The sequence below is a fragment of the Pantherophis guttatus genome, chromosome 18, assembly GCF_059756535.1.
Source record: "Pantherophis guttatus breed Tessera chromosome 18, ASM5975653v1, whole genome shotgun sequence".
Classification (NCBI taxonomy): domain Eukaryota; kingdom Metazoa; phylum Chordata; class Lepidosauria; order Squamata; family Colubridae; genus Pantherophis; species Pantherophis guttatus.
The window spans coordinates 13,923,390-13,942,819 of NC_142080.1; the positions used below are offsets into that span (position 1 = coordinate 13,923,390).

Consider the following 19,430-nt stretch of genomic DNA (forward strand, 5'->3'; position numbering starts at 1 on the left):
GGACCAGTTGGAGCCTCCGAGTGCTCTTCAAGGGGAGCCCCATGTAGAGAGCATTACAATAGTCCAGCCGGGAGGTGACAAGGGCATGAGTGACCGTGCGCAAGGCGTCCCGGTCCAGAAAGGGCTGCAACTGGCGGATCAGGCGAACCTGATAAAAGGCCCCCCTGGCCACGGCCGTCATATGCTCTTCTAAAGACAGCCGTGCATCCAGGAGGACACCCAGATTGCGAGCCCTCTCTGTGGGGGGCAAAGATTCACCCCCAATAGTCAGCGATGGCACCTGCTGACTATATCGGGACGCCGGCAGCCACAGCCACTCGGTCTTGGACGGGTTGAGTCTGAGCCTGTTCCTCCCCATCCAGACCCGCACGGCCTCCAGGCAGTGAGACATCACATCAAGGGCATCGTTGGGGTGGTCTGGGGTGGAGATGTACAGCTGAGTATCATCAGCGTACAGATGACACTTCACCCCAAAACCACGGATGATCTCACCCAGTGGCTTCACATAAATGTTGAACAGAAGGGGCGAGAGGACCGACCCTTGTGGCACTCCCCATGCGAGATGCCTCGAGGTCGACCTCTGCCCCCCTGCCAACACGAACTGCGAGCGGTCGGAGAGGAAGGAGGAGAACCACCGCAGAACGGTGCCCCCTATTCCTAACCCTCTTAACCGCCGCAGCATGATACCATGGTCGATGGTATCAAAAGCCGCTGAGAGATCTAATAGGACTAGGACAGAGGAGCAACCCCTGTCCCGAGCCCTCCAGAGATCATCCACCAACGCGACCAATGCCGTTTCTGTGCTGTGCCCCTGCCTGAAGCCCGACTGGCACGGGTCTAGATAGATAGCTTCATCCAGGTGCCCGGGCAGTTGTCGTGCCACCACACTCTCAACAACCTTCGCCACAAAACGAAGGTTGGAGACCGGACGGTAGTTAGCTAATTCAGCCGGGTCCAGGGAAGGCTTCTTGAGGAGGGGCCTCACCACCGCCTCTTTCAAGGCGGCGGGAAAGGCACCCTCACTCAGAGAAGTCTTAGATTTTAAAAGAGCTGATTTTAATGAACTCAGAGAGAACTTGGGAAAGATTCTTTGGATAAAAATCCTAAAGGGGAAAACAACTCAAAAATCTTGGGAAACCCTGAAAAATACGATCATAAAAGCCCAGACCAGCACAATACCACTGAGAAAGAAAAACAAGAAATCCAAGAAGAAACCAGCATGGCTACACAAAGATCTCTCTGACAAATTAAAAGACAAAAAGGACAAGTACAAAAAATGGAAAGAGGTACACATAACTAAGGCAGGATATCAGCAGATAGCCAGAATCTGCAAAGACGAAGTCAGAAAAGTAAAGGCTCAGAATGAACAAAGACTTGCAACAAAAGTCAAAGATAACAAAAACAGTTTTTTCCAACACATAAATAACAAGAAAAGGTCCACTAAAGAGAGAAGACGGCAAGGAAGTAACAAGCAATAGAGAGAAAGCAGAGCTGCTTAACTTTGCACCGGTCCTCACACAAAAAGAAACTGTAGTCCAACCTACCAGAAACATAAGTGTAAAAAACAGACTGGAAATAAAAGTTAAAATAAGCAAAAAAATAGTAAGAGAACATCTGTCTGATCTTGATGAATACAAATCACCAGGACCTGATGGATTACATCCCAGAGTTCTAAAGGAGCTGGCAGATGTCATCTCAGAACCATTGCACCACATATTTCAAAAATCCTGGTACACCAGGGAACTACCAGAGGACTGGAAAAGAGCTGATGTGGTTCCCATCTTCAAAAAAGGAAAAAACAAAAAACAAACCAGATGCAGGAAACTATAGACCAATCAGCCTAACATCAACACCCAGGAAGATACTGGAAAAGATAATAAAAAAACAGATCTGCCAACACCTACACCTAGTAAAGTAATAACTAGCAGTCAGCATGGGTTTGTTAAAAACAGATCATGCCAAACCAATCTTATTTCATTCTTCAACATAGTGAAGTGAAATACTGTTGACAGTATTTCACTTAGACAGTATATACTTAGACTTCAGCAAGGCATTTGACAAAGTAGACCACAACCTACTTCTTCGTAAGCTAGAAAAAAAGTGGGATAGATAGCTTCACCACCAGATGGATTTGTAACTGGCTGACAAACCATACTCAACGAGTAGTCCTTAATGGGTGGGGTGCCACAAGGTTCTGTCTTAGGCCCAATACTCTTCAATATTTTCATAAACGACTTAGATGAGGGAATAGAAGGGGAACTCACCAAATTTGCAGATGATACTAAGCTAGCAGGAATAGCTAACACTCTAGAAGATAGGCTCAAGCTCCAGATGGATCTTGACAGACTTGAAAACCGGGGCCTATCGAACAAAATGAAATTCAATGTAGAGAAGAGTAAGACCACACCTAGAGTCCTGCATCCAGTTTTGGTCACCACACTATAACAAAGATGTTGAGACTAGAAAAAGTGCAGAGGAGAGCAACCAGGATGATGAGGGACTGGAGAACGACTACATGAACTGGGCATGGCTAGTCTAGTGAAGAGAAGGACCAGGGGAGATGAGAGTATCTTCCAATATTTGAGGGGCTGCCACAGAGAGGAAGGGGTCAAGCTATTTGCCAAAGCACCTGAAGGCCAGGAAAGGAATAATGGATGGAAACTGAACAAGGAGACCTGGAACCTGGAACCTGAACCTGGAAATAAGGAGAAATTTCCTGACAGGGAGAACAATCAACCCATGGAACAGAAGTTGCCTTTGGAAGTTGTGGGAGCTTCATCCCTGGAGGCTTTCAAGAAAAAATTGGACTGCCATTTGTCAGAAATGGTATATAGGGAATCCTGCTTGAGAGGGGGGGTGTTGGACTAGATGACCTATAAGGTCCCTTCCAACTCTGTTCATATCTATTGGAATGGAATGATGGGCAACTGCTTGCTGGGACGTCAAGAAGCAAAAAAAAAAAAAAAGCAACAAAAAAAAAGAGTTAGGGGTGGGGGGCACCGTGTTGCGGTGGTTCTCCTCCTTTCTCTCTGATCGGTCGCAGTCTGTGTTGACAGGGGGGCAGAGGTCGACCCTGAGGCCCCTTGTATGTGGGGTGCCACAGGGGTCGGTTCTCTCACCCCTTCTGTTCAACATTTATGTGAAGCCGCTGGGTGAGATCATCCGTGGTTTTGGGGTGAAGTATCATCAGTATGCTGATGATACTCAGCTATACATCTCCACCCCGGACCACCCCAATGATGCCCTTGAAGTGATGTCTCAGTGCCTGGAGGCTGTACGGATCTGGATGGGGAGGAACAGACTCAGGCTCAACCCATCCAAGACCGAGTGGCTGTGGTTTCCGACGTCCCGATACAGTCAATTGGTGCCATCACTGACTATTGGGGGTGAGTCATTGCCCCCCATGGAGAGGGTTCGCAACTTAGGCGTCCTCTTGGACTCACGGCTGTCTTTAGAAGAACACATGACGGCTGTGGCCGGGAGGTCTTTTTATCAGGTTCGCCTGATTCGCCAGTTGCGTCCCTTTCTGGATCGGGACTCGTTAAAAACGGTCACTCATGCCCTCGTCACTTCTCGCCTGGACTACTGTAATGCTCTCTACATGGGGCTCCCCTTGAGGAGCACCCGGAGGCTCCAGCTGGTCCAGAATGCGGCCGCGTGGGTAGTTAGGGGAGCAGCATGGCGCTCCCATGTGGCTCCCCTCCTGCGCGAGCTGCACTGGCTCCCTGTGGTCTTCCGGGTGCGCTTCAAGGTCTTAGTTACCACCTTTAGAGCGCTCCATGGCTTAGGACCGGGGTACTTACGAGACCGCCTTCTGCCACCAATAGCCTCTCACCGCCCAGTACGCTCCCATAGAGAGGGGCTTCTCAGGGTGCCGTCAGCCAAACAATGTCGACTGGCAGCCCCCAGGGGGAGAGCCTTTTCTGTGAGGGCACCCACCATCTGGAACGAGCTCCCCCCAGAGATACAGAAGATTCCGGATCTGCGCACTTTCCGCCGTGCCCTCAAAACATTCCTGTTTCAGCAGGCCGCCTTGGTCTAACTTTCCCTTTATATTGCTTTTTGATTTTATTTTAAACTGGGATGTCTTGAATTATCTAGGACCAGAATGTTTAGTATATTTTAATTGGTTTTTTATTATTAACGTTTGTATTACATGTATTTTTATCGTTCGCTGTTCACCGCCCTGAGTCCCTTAGGAGTAGGGCGGTATATAAATTTAATAAATAAATAAATAATAAATAACATTCCTCAAGGTGCAATTTGTCTGAGTTTGAAAGTTTGAACTACTTCTCTGGAAGGAGAAGATGCAGCAATTGAAATACTAATATTATGGATTGAAACAATTAGAAGAGATTAAAAAACTATGTTATTATAAATGGTTTAATGAAAATTTGGGAAAATACAGGAACAGATTTAAGCCTGGATTGTCATAATTGGCTGCAACATTTTAAAGTTGTAGAGTAAGATTAATCGTTGGACGCTTCATAATTTGTATAGATTTCAAGATTTGGGCGTCAATAAAACCAGAATGAAATCTTATGAGAAGATGACTCAAGAATGGACTGAAACCCCTCACTGATTCCAGCATTCACACACCAGCATGGCAGCACTTAATGAAATGCTTATTCAGGGGTCTTATTTTCATTATTATTAATTTGAATGTATTAGCCAGTGAGCCCAAGATAATAGAATAATCTTAATAGAATTCAGAATGTTTTAATACAAGAGTCTAAATATTAGAATTTAATTATAAATTATGGATAAAATTTTATTCTGAAGCTGAACAAGTTAAAGTTTGCGTGATTAAACAAATGCATAAAATGATTTGATATACAACAATGAGAATCTCAATAGTAAAGTAATATTAACTTTACTTCAAATAGCATGCTTAAAATTTTGGTTTAAATATTTTTTCATTGAGATATTATTTGATTACAATAGTTAAAATGGCTCCCAATTTTTTAAAATGTATTGGAAACACGATAAAGAATTTTTCAGCTGAAAAAAGTCAACAGTTTTGGAAAGGAAGATATCTTAAGATGCAACACTTGTCTCGCACTCCATCTACTTTATTGCCAAATTCCGTAACATTTACTGAGTTAACTTTATTTACGTTGTCAATATGTGAAATACTGAAAACTTGCAAAAAACCAAACCAGCCCAATGTTTCCCCAAAGACTGGTGGGTGGCCTTGGGGAAGCCACGCGGGCGGGTGAAAGCGCTTTCATGGGGCCAGTAGAGTTGGACAACCACTTCTTGACTGTAACATTCAGAAAAAGTCAGGGTAGGGTCTGTCTTGATTGCCTTATTATTCCCATCTGTTATTAGGTTGCTGCTGGTTGTTGCACACTCTCAGTTACACCTTCATTTACAACAGTTCATTTAGTGACCATTCAAACTTACAATAGCACTGAAAAATGTGACTTATGACCTTTTTTCACACTTACGAGCATTGCAGCATCCCCAGGGTCAGAGGACCAAAATTCAGGTGCTAGGTTCCTATTTATGACGGTTGCAGTGTCTTGAAGTCACGTGATCCCCTTTTGCGACCTTCTGACAAGCAAAGTCAATGGGGAAGCCAGATTCACTTAACAACTGTGTTACTAACATAACAAATGCAATGATTCACTTAACAACCGTGCCAAGAAAAGTTGTAAAATGGGGCAAAACTCACTTAACAAATGTTTCACTTAGCAACATAAATGTTGGGCTCAATTGTGGTGGTAACTCTGATTTGCATTATGGAATTTATGTTGAAAAGAAAATAGGATTCTAAGGGGTGGTTGTGAAAGAAAACAGGCTTACTTTAAAAAGAACATTGGCTGCTGTTGGCCTTGGGATATTTTTTAGTGGATGATGGCACAACTCTAGGACCCATGTGGAAGACGGTGCTTCTGACCAGTGGTGGGTTTCGGCCGTTCGCCCTGGTTTGGGCGAACCAGTAGTGGTGGCAGTGGGAGGCTCCACCCACCCACCCGGACATCATCACGGATGCTCTGCGCAGGTGCCGAAGCGCTTACAGTTCCGAACCGGCTGCGAAGGTAAATGGAGCCCACTGCTGCTTCTGAGCTTGTGCACCTGAGTCATTGCAAACCATCTTCCAGGCAGACTCCAATCCTGGAAGGAGCTGCTCCTCCCGTAACAGACTCCTCCTTGCTTTCTTCCATGCAACACATGATTGTTTGGACTGATTGCTTTCTCGAAGGTTGGTGGTGAGGGTGATGAGGGTGGTGTGAGCATCCGCAGGCAGCCCTGTCAGGCATGGGTGGTTTTATCTGCCTCCTCCGTGCTCAGAGCTTCCACGACCTGGAAGCCATCATGATGTTCCTCAGGCACCTATGCGAGACCAAAAGGAGAGGGACTGAGAAAAGGGCCCCCCCATTTTTTTCTGACCTCCATGCTGATGCACGATGCTCTCAGGTAGCCTGCAAGCCTTCAAGTTCTTTGGATTCCAGTTTTTGGGGGAAAGGAAGGGCCCCAAAGGAAAGGTTGCCGGAACCAGAACCAGGATGTCTTTGGCCCTCCAGAGGTTGAGCCGACCCTTCCACCTAACGTCTCAACCTCAGCAGGACCTGAGGTCTCCCACCCAGCCATTCTGCATGTCTACCATTTTTCCTTTCTCTACTAACTTGAATTGTGGGTCTGTGTTTGCACACAAATTGAGATTAAGAAAAGAATAGGTATAAGCAAAGCTTATTCACATTCTGTTCCTGCAATGAGCTCAGACTATTTTTTTAAAAAAATTTGATTTATATGCCGCCCTTCTCCGGAGACTCAGGGCGGCTTACAGTGCATTAAGCAATAGCCTTCATCCTTTTGTATATTTATACAAAGTCAGCTTATTGCCCCCACAAATTTACCTACCTTAGAAAGGATGGAAAGCTGAGTCAACCTTGAGCCTGGCGAGATTCGATCTTACTTTAATTGCAGACAGCTGGTGTTAAATTACAGTGCTTCTGTCTGTTGAGCTAAACCAGGCTCCTATGAACAGAATCACAATTTTCCCAGTCTCATTCTAGTTTAGTCTAGCATGTTGTGTGAACTGAGCTCCTGTGTTTCATTCTAGGATAGCTGGTGCTGGCTAAGCTACTTGGACTGGGATTGGGAGGGGCGTTTGTCCCTTCCACTGAGGTCCCAGAGGAAAGGCAGGCTATAAAACTCAATCAATTGGCCCCCAGTCTCAGGGGAATCCGCGACATCTGATGCGGGTTAAACGGCAGCCGGCTTTTACCCCAAGGAAGCCTTCAAATACCTCCCAATAGATTTGATCCTCGAAGCAGAGAGCATCTGGGGGCATTGCAAGGCTTCGCATCTTCAGGATGGCCCCTGAAAAAAAGAAGGAGTAGGGGATCAGCACCGCAGTTGGAGGGGAGGGGGCTTTCCTGGAAGTCCCACTTCAAAATGGGATTGGCCCACCGATTTATGCCAGCAAGGGCCAAGTGCAGACCCTGTCAGTCCAAGAACTTGGCTGGGGGGTCCAGAAGAAGAGCCTTTTCTTTTGTGGCTTCTGTCTTTTGGAACATCAGCCCACTCAAGGTGAGATGCACCCCACCCTCTCAGCCTCCCAAAATTGCCTTAAAACCTGCCTCTGATTTTGGCCCTCCCGGGAGTGAACCCTGGCTAGTGGACTCCCACCTCCATCCCATCCAGGTATTGCTTCCTACTTTACCCAATTTTTGTTAATGTTACGGGGTTTATGGTTTTTATACTCTTGTTTTTATGTTTGAAAGCTGCCCAGATGATAGTGAGATGGGTGGCATATACATTTCATGAATAAATAGAAATGTCAGGGCTGCTTCTCAAGCCCCTTGCAGAGCTTCAGGTCTGGGGCCCGCATCTCACTCCCTTCCGAGGTTGCACGAGACTCCCAAGCAGAAAAACTTCCCTGTGTGTGAAAAGAGGGGAAAGAGCTGCAGGATTGCTTGCCTTCCCCCCACACTCACCCACCAGGCTGCCACCGACCATGGCCATGCCCAGGGAGACCAGCAGGCCCAGCAACTGGAAGAGGCTCTGTCTGATGGGAGTCCGCTGCCCAGAGGCCACAAGGGGGAAGACGTCAGCCATTCTGCAGGAGCAAGACGATCCCAGTGAGCCAGCACAGCCTGGCAGATCCCAACCACCTGGGCAAAGCTTCTTTTGAGAAGACTGTCCCTCTCAGTCCTAAACCTCTGCCTCCCCCCCCCACCAGTGGCACTCACCCCTCTCCATAGGCATCCGGGGTTGCCAGAGCAGCCACCAGAGCACCAAGGAGGGCACCGAGCAATCCGGGCAACCCATGCAGGTTGTGTATTCCGCAGGTATCCTGGATTTTAAGCCTGGCAGTCAGGATGGGCTGGGCAAGAGAGAGAAAGAAGTCCCTGCACTTTGGGCATGGCCTCTGGGCCATGCTGAGAACTGGCCCTCCTTCTCGCCTGGCTGGCACCCTGCCCACCCTTCTGGACTCTGCTGCTGAATCGGCTCCTTTAGGAAGACAAGGCTCCTGCAGGAGACCCCAAGGGGCTGTAGGCAAAGCTCGACTTGGGCATTTGGCCTACCGTGAGGAACTTGAAGCCGAGGGTGGCCACCAGGCCAGCCACACACCCAGCGATCAGGGCCCCAAATGGAGTCAGCGCCATCTCGGCCGAAGTGCCAACGATCACTCCGCCAGCTAGGGTGGCATTCTGGATGTGAACCTGGAGGTGGGGGGGGAGGGGGCAGAGAGAAGAAAGTGACCCAGGAATTGGGGGCAGGAATTCCAATTTCATTTTGCATACATTTAACTTAAAATTAAATTCCATTCAATTAATGATCAAATACAGTATTAAAAAAAATAAAGTGGGAAAATAGGAGGCAGGAGTACTACAAATTCCTGTCTGGAATTTTATACATATATATAAAGGTGGAATAAAATAATGATGATGCTCCCTGTAGTTAATGGCCCCTTGCCTCAACTGGGATTTGGAGGCAACATTTGGAGGGGCTCAGAAGCCCACCCTGGGCCTGCCACAAACCTGGCCTAGGATTTCTGCAATGGCTCCATTGAGTGACCCGCAGAAAACATCAGTGAGTGTAATGGAAGAGCTCCCCCCTCCCAGCTTTTAAACCAGAGAAGCTGCTGCAGAATCTGACAAAGCGAGGCACCAAATCCTGAAGCGAGGCTTCAGTGATTTTGTAGTCCTACCTCCCAGCTTCTGGGGGTGCAAACCAGACCCTTCCTCCGGGAGCAGCAGACCCTCTCCGGAGCTGCCTGGGGACGAGAGCAGGGGCTGCCTCACCATGTCCAGCCGGCCTCCGCGGTTCACCAGGGTGGAGATGGCAAAGGCGGTGAGGGTGCTGGATGCCAGGGAGAAGTAGGTGTTCATCACCGTCCGTTGCTGGTCGTCCCCGTGGGCGGTCACCGCCGAGTTGAAGCTGGGCCAGAAGACCCACAGGAAGAGCGTGCCTGCCAGGGACACAGGGAGGCATGATTTCTGTGCCCCCCCTTTCAAAAGGAACAAAGCAGCCCTTCCGCTTAAGTCTCCTCCGGTTTCCAAGAGAGGCTCACAGGGATGGGCAGGGATGGCCGTGGGCAACCATAAGGCCTCCCTCGGATTTTTGTTGGACAATTACTAAAAATCAGCAATATTTTTTAATGGAGTCTACATAGACACTGTAACCTGACCCCCAAGCGAGGTTGAAAGATAATTCTAAGCAAAGCTAGAAAACTCCAGCCGCTTCTACCAAACCCATAAAGAGCCCCGCTTAGCCCCGCCCCCTTGGCCCCCTTGCTCCACCCTCCGGAGCCTCTCCAGATTCAGCTTCTCTCCTAAAGGCGCAAAGCCCAGCTGCCCCTTTGGGAGCCTCACCAATCATAGCAAAGAGGTCCGAGTGGTAGGCAGAGCCTTCCCGCTGCCGGCTCTTGTCCAGGTGGGGTCGGAAAAGAACACGGGACACCATCAGCCCGAAGTAAGCCCCGAAAGTATGGATGGTCATAGAGCCCCCGGCGTCCTTCACCTGAGCCACATGGGGGAAACACTGCAGGAAGGCGGCTTCTACAGCGCTGGACCACCAGATAGGTGGCTAGCATAGTTTTCAGCACCAACAACTTTGTAAAGTCTTTTAAAATCCTCTACCTCTTTCAAAGCACCTCCCAGGATTGTAATCAATCTTTATTCCCACAATTCTCTATTCGGAGATATGTTAATTCATTTATTTATTTCAATTATTTATGGAGCTGTCCATATCACAGCAATGGCTCTCAGTGCAACCCATGATCCCCTGGTTAAAAAAAAGGCACCTCAGAAACCAAAAGCCACATCCCTACAGAGCCCACCAAACCTCTTGAGCCAAATGTCTGGGCAAATGAAAAGGTCCAGGCTAAATGGCACTATTGAGGGAGCATCAGGTATGAAGACTGGAGTCTGCCTGATGCTTGGAAGGAGGCCATCCTGGGCCTCAGGCACAGGGAAATAGGTCAGAAGACACAGGAGTACCAAGAGACCCCCTGCAGCTCCGGGCCACTCCCTTTCACTGGGTAACACGGGTGGGTGGGGGAGAGGGAGATGTTCTTTGGGGCTGAGGATCATTGTCACAAGTCAAGGACAGGAAGCCAAAGCTCTGCCAATTGTGAAGCTAGGAATGGGTTCATACAACACTCAAAAGGATGATATTGCAATCAGTGGAGGGAGGGGCGGATATGGGAATCTGGAGTGTTGCACTTTATGTAACTAACTGTGATGGGATCTGGTGCTGAGTTGCAAGATGGAGGAGTAAAGAGTAACATCAGCCTTGAATCGTTCCTGTGGCGCAGAGTGGCCCTACCTAATTCTTTGTAGCATGTATCAGAGAATTACACAGAAAGTGCTTTAGTCCAGCAAGATTCTGTCTATTTATGTCAAAAAGCAGTAAAGAAACTGCTTTCAAAATTTCCTGCGTCATTCTTGGTTTCCCATGCCTGACATATTACATAACCTGGGTTCAGGGTCTAAATGGTTGTGTGAACCCAGCTTCTGTGTGACTTTGGATTACAATCTCTTGCCCTGTGCTCATCCCATCCCAAGGGGTGAGGGATAAGCCCCCCACAGGGAGCAATTCACCTGAAGGAGGCTGAGCAAGACATACTCGTTGATACCAAAGAGGGTGACTTCCAGCCCGGCCATCAGCAGCAACTGAACGGGGCTCGTCTTGCCCAGCAGCGCCCCAAAGGAAATGAGGATGGACCCGGCGCAGAAGTCCGCGTTGATCATGCTGGCAAGAAGACAGAAGTGGGGGGAGAGAAAGGGCTAGCAGGAGATTTCCCTTCTCCTCCATTCATCTCGGCTGTGTTTAAATAAGGATTTCCAAAGAGCCTGTGCTTAAAATGCTTGAAACCACCACCACCACCTACGGGGAGGTTGCAGGGTGGAGAAAGAGTGGCTCCCCCAGCCTGTCAGCTCAAAGTCTCCCTCCCTGCAGGAGAAAATGCCACCTTCCTAGGCAAAAGGTGACTCAAGGCTGCCCAGGCTAAGCTGGAGACGAAGGCAACGATAGGACAGGCTGAAGCCAGAGGCTGCCAGGGTGGGCAGTGCCAGCTTTGGGTCCTGTGGGGAGGAGCAGGACGCGGCAGGAGAATCTGAGGCTGCAGGTTTGCCTTGCTCAGCACTGGGGAAGCACAGAGAGACTGACAGATGCACAGGATCCCTCCCCACAGCCCTACTCCTGGCTGAAGCCCCTCACGCTCTTAAAGTCCAGTCGGGGGCAGCTCTGAGATCAAGATGGCAGGCAATGGGCAGGGCAAAAGGGCTTTGAATCCAACCTCTGAGTTACCATCTACTATCAACTGGAGCAGTGATGGCAAACCTTTTCGGCACCTAGTGCCCAAACTGGAAAGTGTTTGTGTGCGAACGCTGGAAACCGATCAGCTGGGTTTGGGTTTCCGGCGCGTGCCAGCAGGTCTTGGGATTTCTGGCACTCCAGCGTGCACAAAAACCAGCTGGTCGGCACGCATGTGCATGCCGGAAACCAGAAGAGCAGCTGGCAGAGGTGCACGTGCCCACAGAGAGGGCTCTGCGTGCCATCTCTGGCACACATGCTATAGGTTCGCCATCACAAAACTAGAGGTTTCAGGGAGTCCCTTCATGAGCTGCTGACTGCCTCCACATCTCTTACTAAGCTTGCTTGATTTTGATGTTGGTTGCTAGTGCCACACCTTAATTGCATTGGTGTCTGCAAGGTGGTCAGAAAAAATCAGATGTGGAGCTTTGGTGGCACACTTGATTTTTTTTTTAACCACACCCTGCAGTTACTCTGACCGCCAGTTTGTGTCTGGAGAGGGAGAGTTCTTCAAGTCAACAAGACTCGAAGGCTGAGTTGAGTGACCCAACTGCTGAGGGATGTGCCAGCCCTCACTCAGCTCCATCTTCTGCTGCCTCTGCTTAAGCTAAAGCCACCTCTTTTGGGGGCTCAGGGATGCTCGCTTGCTCACCTTTCTATTCCCACATGGATTTTGCCATTGTGAAAGGCGTGGAAAAATCCCTGGATGAGGATAGACCACTGGAGGGCAAAGGCGGCGATCAGGAAATTGAAAGCCACCCCACCGAAGCTGTAGCGTTTCAGGAAGGTCATCAGGAAGCCAAAGCCAAGGAAAACCATGACGTGGACGTCTTGGAAGCCTGCAGGAGGGGAAGGGTCAGCAGGGGACGGAAAGAAAGGCTCCAGGGTCTCCATGCTGTGGGGCTGCCAGCACTGGCTGAGCCTGGTCCGACAAGTTAAACTGCTCCCTGACTTCCAGCTAATCACCTGCTCAACTTTACCTCTTCAGCTGGGCTCCAAGGTTGAAATGGACACGGTGGCAGCTGCATAATTGGGTTCAAAAAGTGACCTCATTAGATCGGGCTGATAAGAGTGAATGTGTGTATCAGCTGTACGGCAGAGCCTGTAAATGGCTCAGCAGGTGAGGTGGTGCTGCAGCTGCTCTTGGCCGGCTGAGCACAGCCCCATCTCAGGGGTGCTGTTGCTGGAGTGGGGGGTAGTAGTTTTGGCCTATGAGATGGGACGGCTCCTCCTAGGTTGAACCCTAAACCCGGCTTACAAGCAATCAGATTTTAGAATTCCTAATACATTCAGGAATTAGCAATGGCTGAGGCCAAACTATCGATGGTCTGAAGGAAATGAGGTTTTGTTTAGGTAGAGCAGCGTTTCTCAACCTTGGGAACTTGAAGATGTGTGGACTTCAGCTCCCAGAATGCCGCAGGCAACATGGCTGGCTGGGGAATTCTGGAGCCGAAGTCCACAGATCTTGGTTGCCAAGATTAAGAAACCAGGGTGCCTCCTCACCACTTGCGTCTCTGCTGCTCAGGGCCGGACTGCCTTCCAGGGGAAGAGCTGGGTGTCCTGGAGGACAATTAGGGGAGATGGCGGTGCAGAGGGCAGCAGCTGCGGATTGAAAAGAAAAGTGCTGATGGTTGCAAAAGGGACAAATGGCCAAGAGGCTCAAGTGTGTCCTCAACAAGAAATGGACTGGGGCTCTTAAGGAATGGGAAGAAGGAAGTGGAGGAGGAGAATTCTTTTTCTGTCTCCCAAACTAGCTCTCAAACAAATGTTTGCTTAAACACCAGCTAATCAGCTCCTGGATCTTTTCCCCACAAGATCTGCTGTGGGGGCTGGTTAAATCTGTGGAAGATGTCTTGCAGGTGCAGTGTGGGGAAGGGGCAGCCTCTCTCTGGCTCTCGCTGCCCACCAGGAGAAGCAAAACCTCCCACCAGACGGACGGATGGACAGCGGAAGCTGGACCCAACAGGGCTATTTGGCATACCTGAGCACCCGGAGCCCCAGGGACAGACCCAGACCCAGAGGGGAAAAGAGTGTCGTGTCCTTCTGGGAGGGGCTGGGTAGGACCAGCTGGATTCCCAGCTAGGAAGAACGGATCCAGCTAGACCCAAGACTGGCCTAGGCATGCTGGGCTGGGACCACAAGCTCTGGGACCCCTATGGCTGTCTGCCCACTTCTGCCGAAAAAGGCAAAGGTGGGTGTGTTGGGGGGGGATCAGCTTCTCAGCCACCCATTTTGTGAGTGTGCTCGTGACCTGATCAAATCATGGCTCTGTTGGCCTCTGGGAATCTTGTTGCTCGCTAATGCTGGAGATCCTAAGGCAGCTTCTCTGTCTCAGTCTTTCCTTCCTGCAGGGCCTTTACAAAAATGGTGCAAATGAATCAAGATTTAGCTGTTTTTAAAAAAGTGCATAAACACATCCATAAACTGTGGTTTGCTAGATAGTCAGTCTTGGGAACCTCCCCCAAAGTTAAGCCAGCATATGGGTGGAGACCACCAGGTGGGACTGGGAAGTTGTGATATTCGTCTGGAGGAAATCAAAGGCAAACAAGAAGCAAACAAGGACTTAATTAGGTTCTGCACTCAAAAATACCATTCAAAAAGCATCTTGAGGAAATGGTAACTTCCACAATTGCCTGGGGCAGGAGGATAATTGATCACAGATGCTGCTTTGGACTTACAGAGAATAAGAAGGGATCTTATCCAGAAACCAAACTGAAGCAAGAAGTCTGGAAAGTATTTGGGGGAGCATTTGGGGGAGGGTCCTGGCTCATCGTAGGCAGGAGGGGCGCCATGCCACAGATTTCGGAAAGAGGGGCGTTTTCCTGGTCCCTCGTTCCTCCCGTGCTCCCAGGGGCCTCTCTGGTTGGACCTGGCACCCTGGCAGGAGGGCATCTCTTGCGCGGGAGATACTCACTTGGGTAGCGTGGGTAGAATTCGTTGTCCAGAAGGCCTTTGTTGTGCAACTGCATCTCCTCGTGCCACAGCCGGGGGCTGGTGTGGCTGTCATACTGGATGAAAAAGGCGAACAGGAGGACCGTGGCCAGCTGCAGGAGGGCACAGAGCAGGGGCAGCTTCAATCTCAGGTTGGTGGAGTGGCCTGACATGGTGGGAGAGCCGTGCAGAGGAGAACCAGCTGGGAGTGCACCAGGAAGAGCAGCCACCGAGCGAGCGAATGCCCTGCTTTCCTGGGCACTCTTTGGAGGAGGAGTGGGGGGAGGCACCCTCCACGGCTGTTTGCTCACTGCTCACCCTGGCCGGGAGCCACCTGCTGTGAGGCGGGGCTGGTTGGGGAAGTGGCAGGAGCGTCCCGCCAGGTGAGGGAAAGCTGGCTTTGGCACCGTCTGTCTGCAAAAAGGCGAAGGAAGCAGGTTGGGCTTGGCATCCCAGTCGTGCGATTGGGGGACTCCCTCTTTGAACCCAAGTGGTCAGGACTTCATCTGCAGGAAGGTTGTCCCTGCACAAAGACACCTCCCCAATCTGGATTGTGCCAATTGCTCCCCATGGCTTCCCTCTCCTGGTGGCCCTGGGTGTTTTGTCAGGGAGGAGCAGGGCAGGAGGCTGCCAAGAGAAAAGGCCTAGAGCCCTTTCCAAAAAACAGCCCCAGTTGTTCATGGGGAGAAAACAACCACAAAGGCTTCCCTTTGAGAGAAGAGGAGGGGGCTGGCCAAGGAGCCCTTCCTTCGCTGCCCCCCCCCCACCGAACAGCCACCATGCATCAGTTTCTGACATTAGTGTGGTCCCTGGTCCCCACAATGGCCTCGGTTTCACCCATGTTGCCAGGTGGGAAGGCTCCAATGAGGCTCTGCCAACCTCCCGCAGTGCCAGCCATGTCAGCCAGGGAGTCCCCCCATCCTCAGAGGGGGCAGCCAAGATTTGGGCTTTGACTGCAACAGGTGGGGCTCCTTCACGCCCCCAGCAGCCTCTCCTGCTTTGCCGAGCAGGTCAGATCCTGTGGGTCTACACATGGCAGAGGGCCCTGGGGACATTGGTCCCTTTGGCTCCCTCACCACTGATCCCCAGACCTTTTCCTTGCTCCCATAGTGGGCAGATGCCGACTTTTGCCCTAGATTGGAAAGCAAAGGGCATCCAAGTAAAAGAAACGTGTTACTCAGTTAATCATTAAGTGTGCCTCTGGGGTCTGTTTATCTTTATTCCTCATCTGTGACAGGTTGTTTCAAGGTTCTGCAATCTCTCCTTGTGGTGGGCTCTGCTCCTGGGACGCCTGAGGGCCTTAGCACCCGTCCTGAGTTCCAGCCACCAGGCCCTGGGCAGAGCCTGGCGGGGCTAAGCGGTTCCCAATGGATTCACTGCATGGGAGAAGCCAAGGGAGGGGGCAGGAAGCCCCTCTTCACAGGTATCCTACTCATGTGACATGCCAGATAGTGAAGTGGGGGTGGGGGAGGAATCTGGCAGAGGAGGCCGAGGGATCTCTCTGCATTCCTAGAGTCCACGCCAGGGTCCACTTTGCAGGGGATTCCAAGGGCCCATTATTGATCCTACATCCATGTTGGCTTAAACCTACTGCCCTTCCTGCAAATTGAGGGAAGCTTTGCTCATCCTTTAAGCCTTGAAGTGGTTGTTGAATGTTTGCATAACCCCATCTTTGCCCCCCCCAAGTCAGCGGGTCTCCAGTGGCCCGTCTCAGAGTTTTGAGCCAGAGTTTCTCAGGTCAAGAAGGTCCAATTTCATTGTGTTAGCTCTTCAGTCAAAGCAATTAATAAGCACAAAATACCAAGGTGGCACAGTGGCTAAAGTGCTGTTAAAGTGCTGCCAGCTGCCTGCAATTACTGCAAGTTCAAATCTCAGCAGGCTCAAGGTTGACTCAGCCTTCCATCCTTCCGAGGTAAGTAAAATGGGGACCCGGATTGTGGGGGCAATAAGCTGACTTTGTATAAAAAAAGAACACCGCTTAGGGGGGGCCAAAAGCCCTACTAAGCAGGTCTATACAAAAGTATGAAGGCTATTGTTTAACGCTTCTCCGAAGAAGGGCGGCATCTAAATCAAACCAATAAAGGTATCTTTTAAGAAACTGGTCCTATTTCAACAGGGATAAAAAACAGAATGAATCCCAACAACAGCAAAAAGACGAAGGTTCTCCAACTTGTTGATGCAGTCACCCCCTTCAATTTTCAGTAGGAATGATCTGTCTCCTCACCAGAGGGGGAAAAACTGAGGAGAAGTCACCTCCAAAGCTCCCGGTGAAATGCTCCCGGTTCGGACCAGATCGCCCGATCCGGTAGTGATGGCAGCGGGTGGTTCAGAGAACCAGTAGCAAAAATCCCTGCACCCGCCCCCCACCATGCCCAGCTGAGCTGCACAGAGGCTTTTTTTTTTTACTTTTAAAAGCATTTTTTCTACAACCTCTTCCAATGAAAAAAATGCTTTTAAAAGTTAAAAAAAAGGCTCTGATGATCACGTGGCTCAGCTGGGATCATCAGAGGCTTTTCAAAGCATTTTTTTCTGCAATCTCTTGGCCAAAGAGGTGGTAAAAAAAATGCTTTGAAAAGTCTCTGAGGATCCCAGCTGAGTTCCCTGATTGGCATAGAGGCATTTTTTAAAAAGCCTCTCTGACCATCCCAGCTGAGTTCCTGATCGGCAGAGAGGCTTTTCAAAGCATTAGAAAAAATGCTTTGAAAAGTTAAAAAAAAAAAAAGTTGGCCACACCCACCCAGTTACATTACCCCCCCCCCCCACCAAGCCACGCCCACAGAACCGGTAGTAACAGATTTTACATTTCACCCCTGTTCCAAAGTCCAGGAATCTTCTTTTCTCAATGGAGGAAAGGCTGACAAAACCGCTTCCAAATAAAGTATTTGCAGAGTCCCAAAGGCATGAAAAGAAAAAGTTTGTTTTGCTTCTCAAATGTGGCACACAGGTTTCTTTCCTTCCCATTTAACTTCCCAACTCTTTTTAAATATCGCTGAGATTGAAACCATTAAAAACTCCTTAATTGGAATAGTCTAAAGCTCCCTGGCCCCATTTCTGCTTGGGGGTGGCTGACGCCACATATTTGAGGCCAGAGAGTTGTATGGAACTAAGAAAGGTGACAGACACATGTAGAAATGTGGGAGAAAATTCCATCTGTGTTTACTATGATTACAATTATGCACATCAAATTCTATTTAGAAAGAGTCTGCAAAGTTTAAATTCTTCCCTACTTTCCTCAGATTCAACATTTTCAATACACCTGAGCTGAGAAAGAAGCTTAGCCTGGACCCCAGATGGGCTTCCTTTCTACATCTGGACAAGCCAGTTTCTCCAGGCAGAAGAGGAAAAATGGGAGGCTTTAACTTAGTGGAAACACCTGTAGCAGTTTAACAACTGCTTCTCATTAAGTGGACCACCTTTGCCAAACGCTGTTTAAGAATTTAGGCAGAGGACATCCAAGCAAGATATTGTGAAAAGAAACCTCCGCTCTCTGGACCGGCCTTATTAAGCTCCTCTTGAAAAAAGACGAGATTCAAAGGAAGTCCTTCCAGGGCCTTTGCAGGAAGTGGGCATAAAGACAGGGTCTTCTTTCTGCCATCGGAATGCCAGCCCTGCCTTTGCTGGCTGTGACATCTTTCCAAGAGTGTGACTGTCCCACAATCCCCACGATGGGGAAGGCCTGGCCCTCGTGCTTCTTTCAATGCTCCTGATCTCCGAGGCTCTCACCAAGGCTTCCAACCTGGGCAAGATCCAGCGGGAAGGGAGCGAGCAAAGAGCTGGCGAATAGGTTGACACAAGTGTCCTCGGAAAGTCCAGGGCAACAAGCCACCTTTTAGCCAGGTATTCCCCTGGGCAAACATGGGCCGAAGTGAGCAGGAAAGAGAGGCAGTTTCTGATCTATCGTGTGGCAGTCACTATGGAGACCATGAGGCTGCCTTTTGCAGAGCAGGAACCCATCAGATGCACAGCAGCAGATGATGGACTCTCACACAAGCAACGGTTTGTTCACACTGGAGAGAACAAAACGTCCCAGGCCTTGGTGCATCGTCACATGCAGCCAGGACTATGCAACAATGGCCCGATTCTCCTAGCTCCACATAGAGGGGGTGGCATGGAGAGTGGCATCCTTCCTGCCTTGTCCCCTTTTCAAGGGACCCTAACCCAGTATACACACTTGCTATTCCTCATGGCTTTTTCTTATCTGGAACAGTGAAGGTAGCCATGGTCTTTAGGTCCAGGAATTTTGCTACATTTCCTGCTGGAGTCCGGCCACAGAGGATGCAGCCTGGTCTGAAGGGGCATTCAGAGCCTTGAGCTGGAGCCTTGAGTCTTTCTTCTGCTGGCCACTGTCACCCCTTCAACAGACAAGGAACCAAAGAATGAATTCTATCACTACCTATATTGGATGATTAAAATACAGTAACTGAATCTTGCAAGCCTGAAAGCTTCTCTCCCTCATTTGCTTTTACCTCCCAGGAACTCTGTGTGTGTGTGTGTGTGTGTGTGTGTGTGTGTGTGTGTGTGTGTGTGTATCCCCTACCTCTCCAAGGATATTCCCCCATCTGCAAACTGCCTCTGTATTTCGGCTAGGACTGCCTGGTTGTGTGCATCAGCCAGATGTTACCCAGCAGCATCTTCTCGGCCACCACTAGAAACCAAATTCTGGATTAAGATAGGCTTTGGCTAGAGTCAGATTAGATGGTCTCCTACTGTTATCTGGCCAAAGAGGA

The 19,430-nt window shown here is 49.7% G+C and overlaps 1 protein-coding gene and 1 long non-coding RNA gene across 2 annotated transcripts; one reads left to right on the forward strand and one right to left on the reverse strand.

The window, feature by feature from the left end:
• Positions 1-4,365: 4,365 nt before the first annotated feature.
• RHBG (Rh family B glycoprotein) lies at positions 4,366-14,966 on the reverse strand. The gene is made up of 10 exons (XM_034427010.3): positions 14,687-14,966; positions 12,425-12,611; positions 11,058-11,208; positions 9,828-9,975; positions 9,258-9,424; positions 8,538-8,675; positions 8,202-8,335; positions 7,947-8,068; positions 7,256-7,329; positions 4,366-6,339 (listed from the first exon to the last, which is right to left on the reverse strand). Exons 1-10 carry the CDS (start codon positions 14,874-14,876, stop codon positions 6,259-6,261), a joined length of 1,392 nt encoding a protein of 463 aa, XP_034282901.1. The 5' UTR covers positions 14,877-14,966; the 3' UTR covers positions 4,366-6,258.
• On the forward strand, positions 14,555-19,125 carry LOC148111622 (uncharacterized). The gene is made up of 2 exons (XR_015730390.1): positions 14,555-14,855; positions 17,940-19,125. It is a non-coding gene; the product is annotated as an uncharacterized LOC148111622 (long non-coding RNA).
• The last annotated feature ends 305 nt before the right edge of the window (positions 19,126-19,430 follow it).

Excerpts from the sequence above, each read along its gene's own strand:
- RHBG (XM_034427010.3), bottom strand. The coding sequence starts at position 14,876 with ATGTCAGGCCACTCCACCAACCTGAGATTGAAGCTGCCCCTGCTCTGT. Across the intron at positions 12,612-14,686 it reads ATTCTACCCACGCTACCCAA|GCTTCCAAGACGTCCACGTC; the intron begins GTGAGTATCTCC and ends CCCCTCCTGCAG. Across the intron at positions 8,069-8,201 it reads CCGGATGCCTATGGAGAGGG|AATGGCTGACGTCTTCCCCC; the intron begins GTGAGTGCCACT and ends TTGCTCCTGCAG.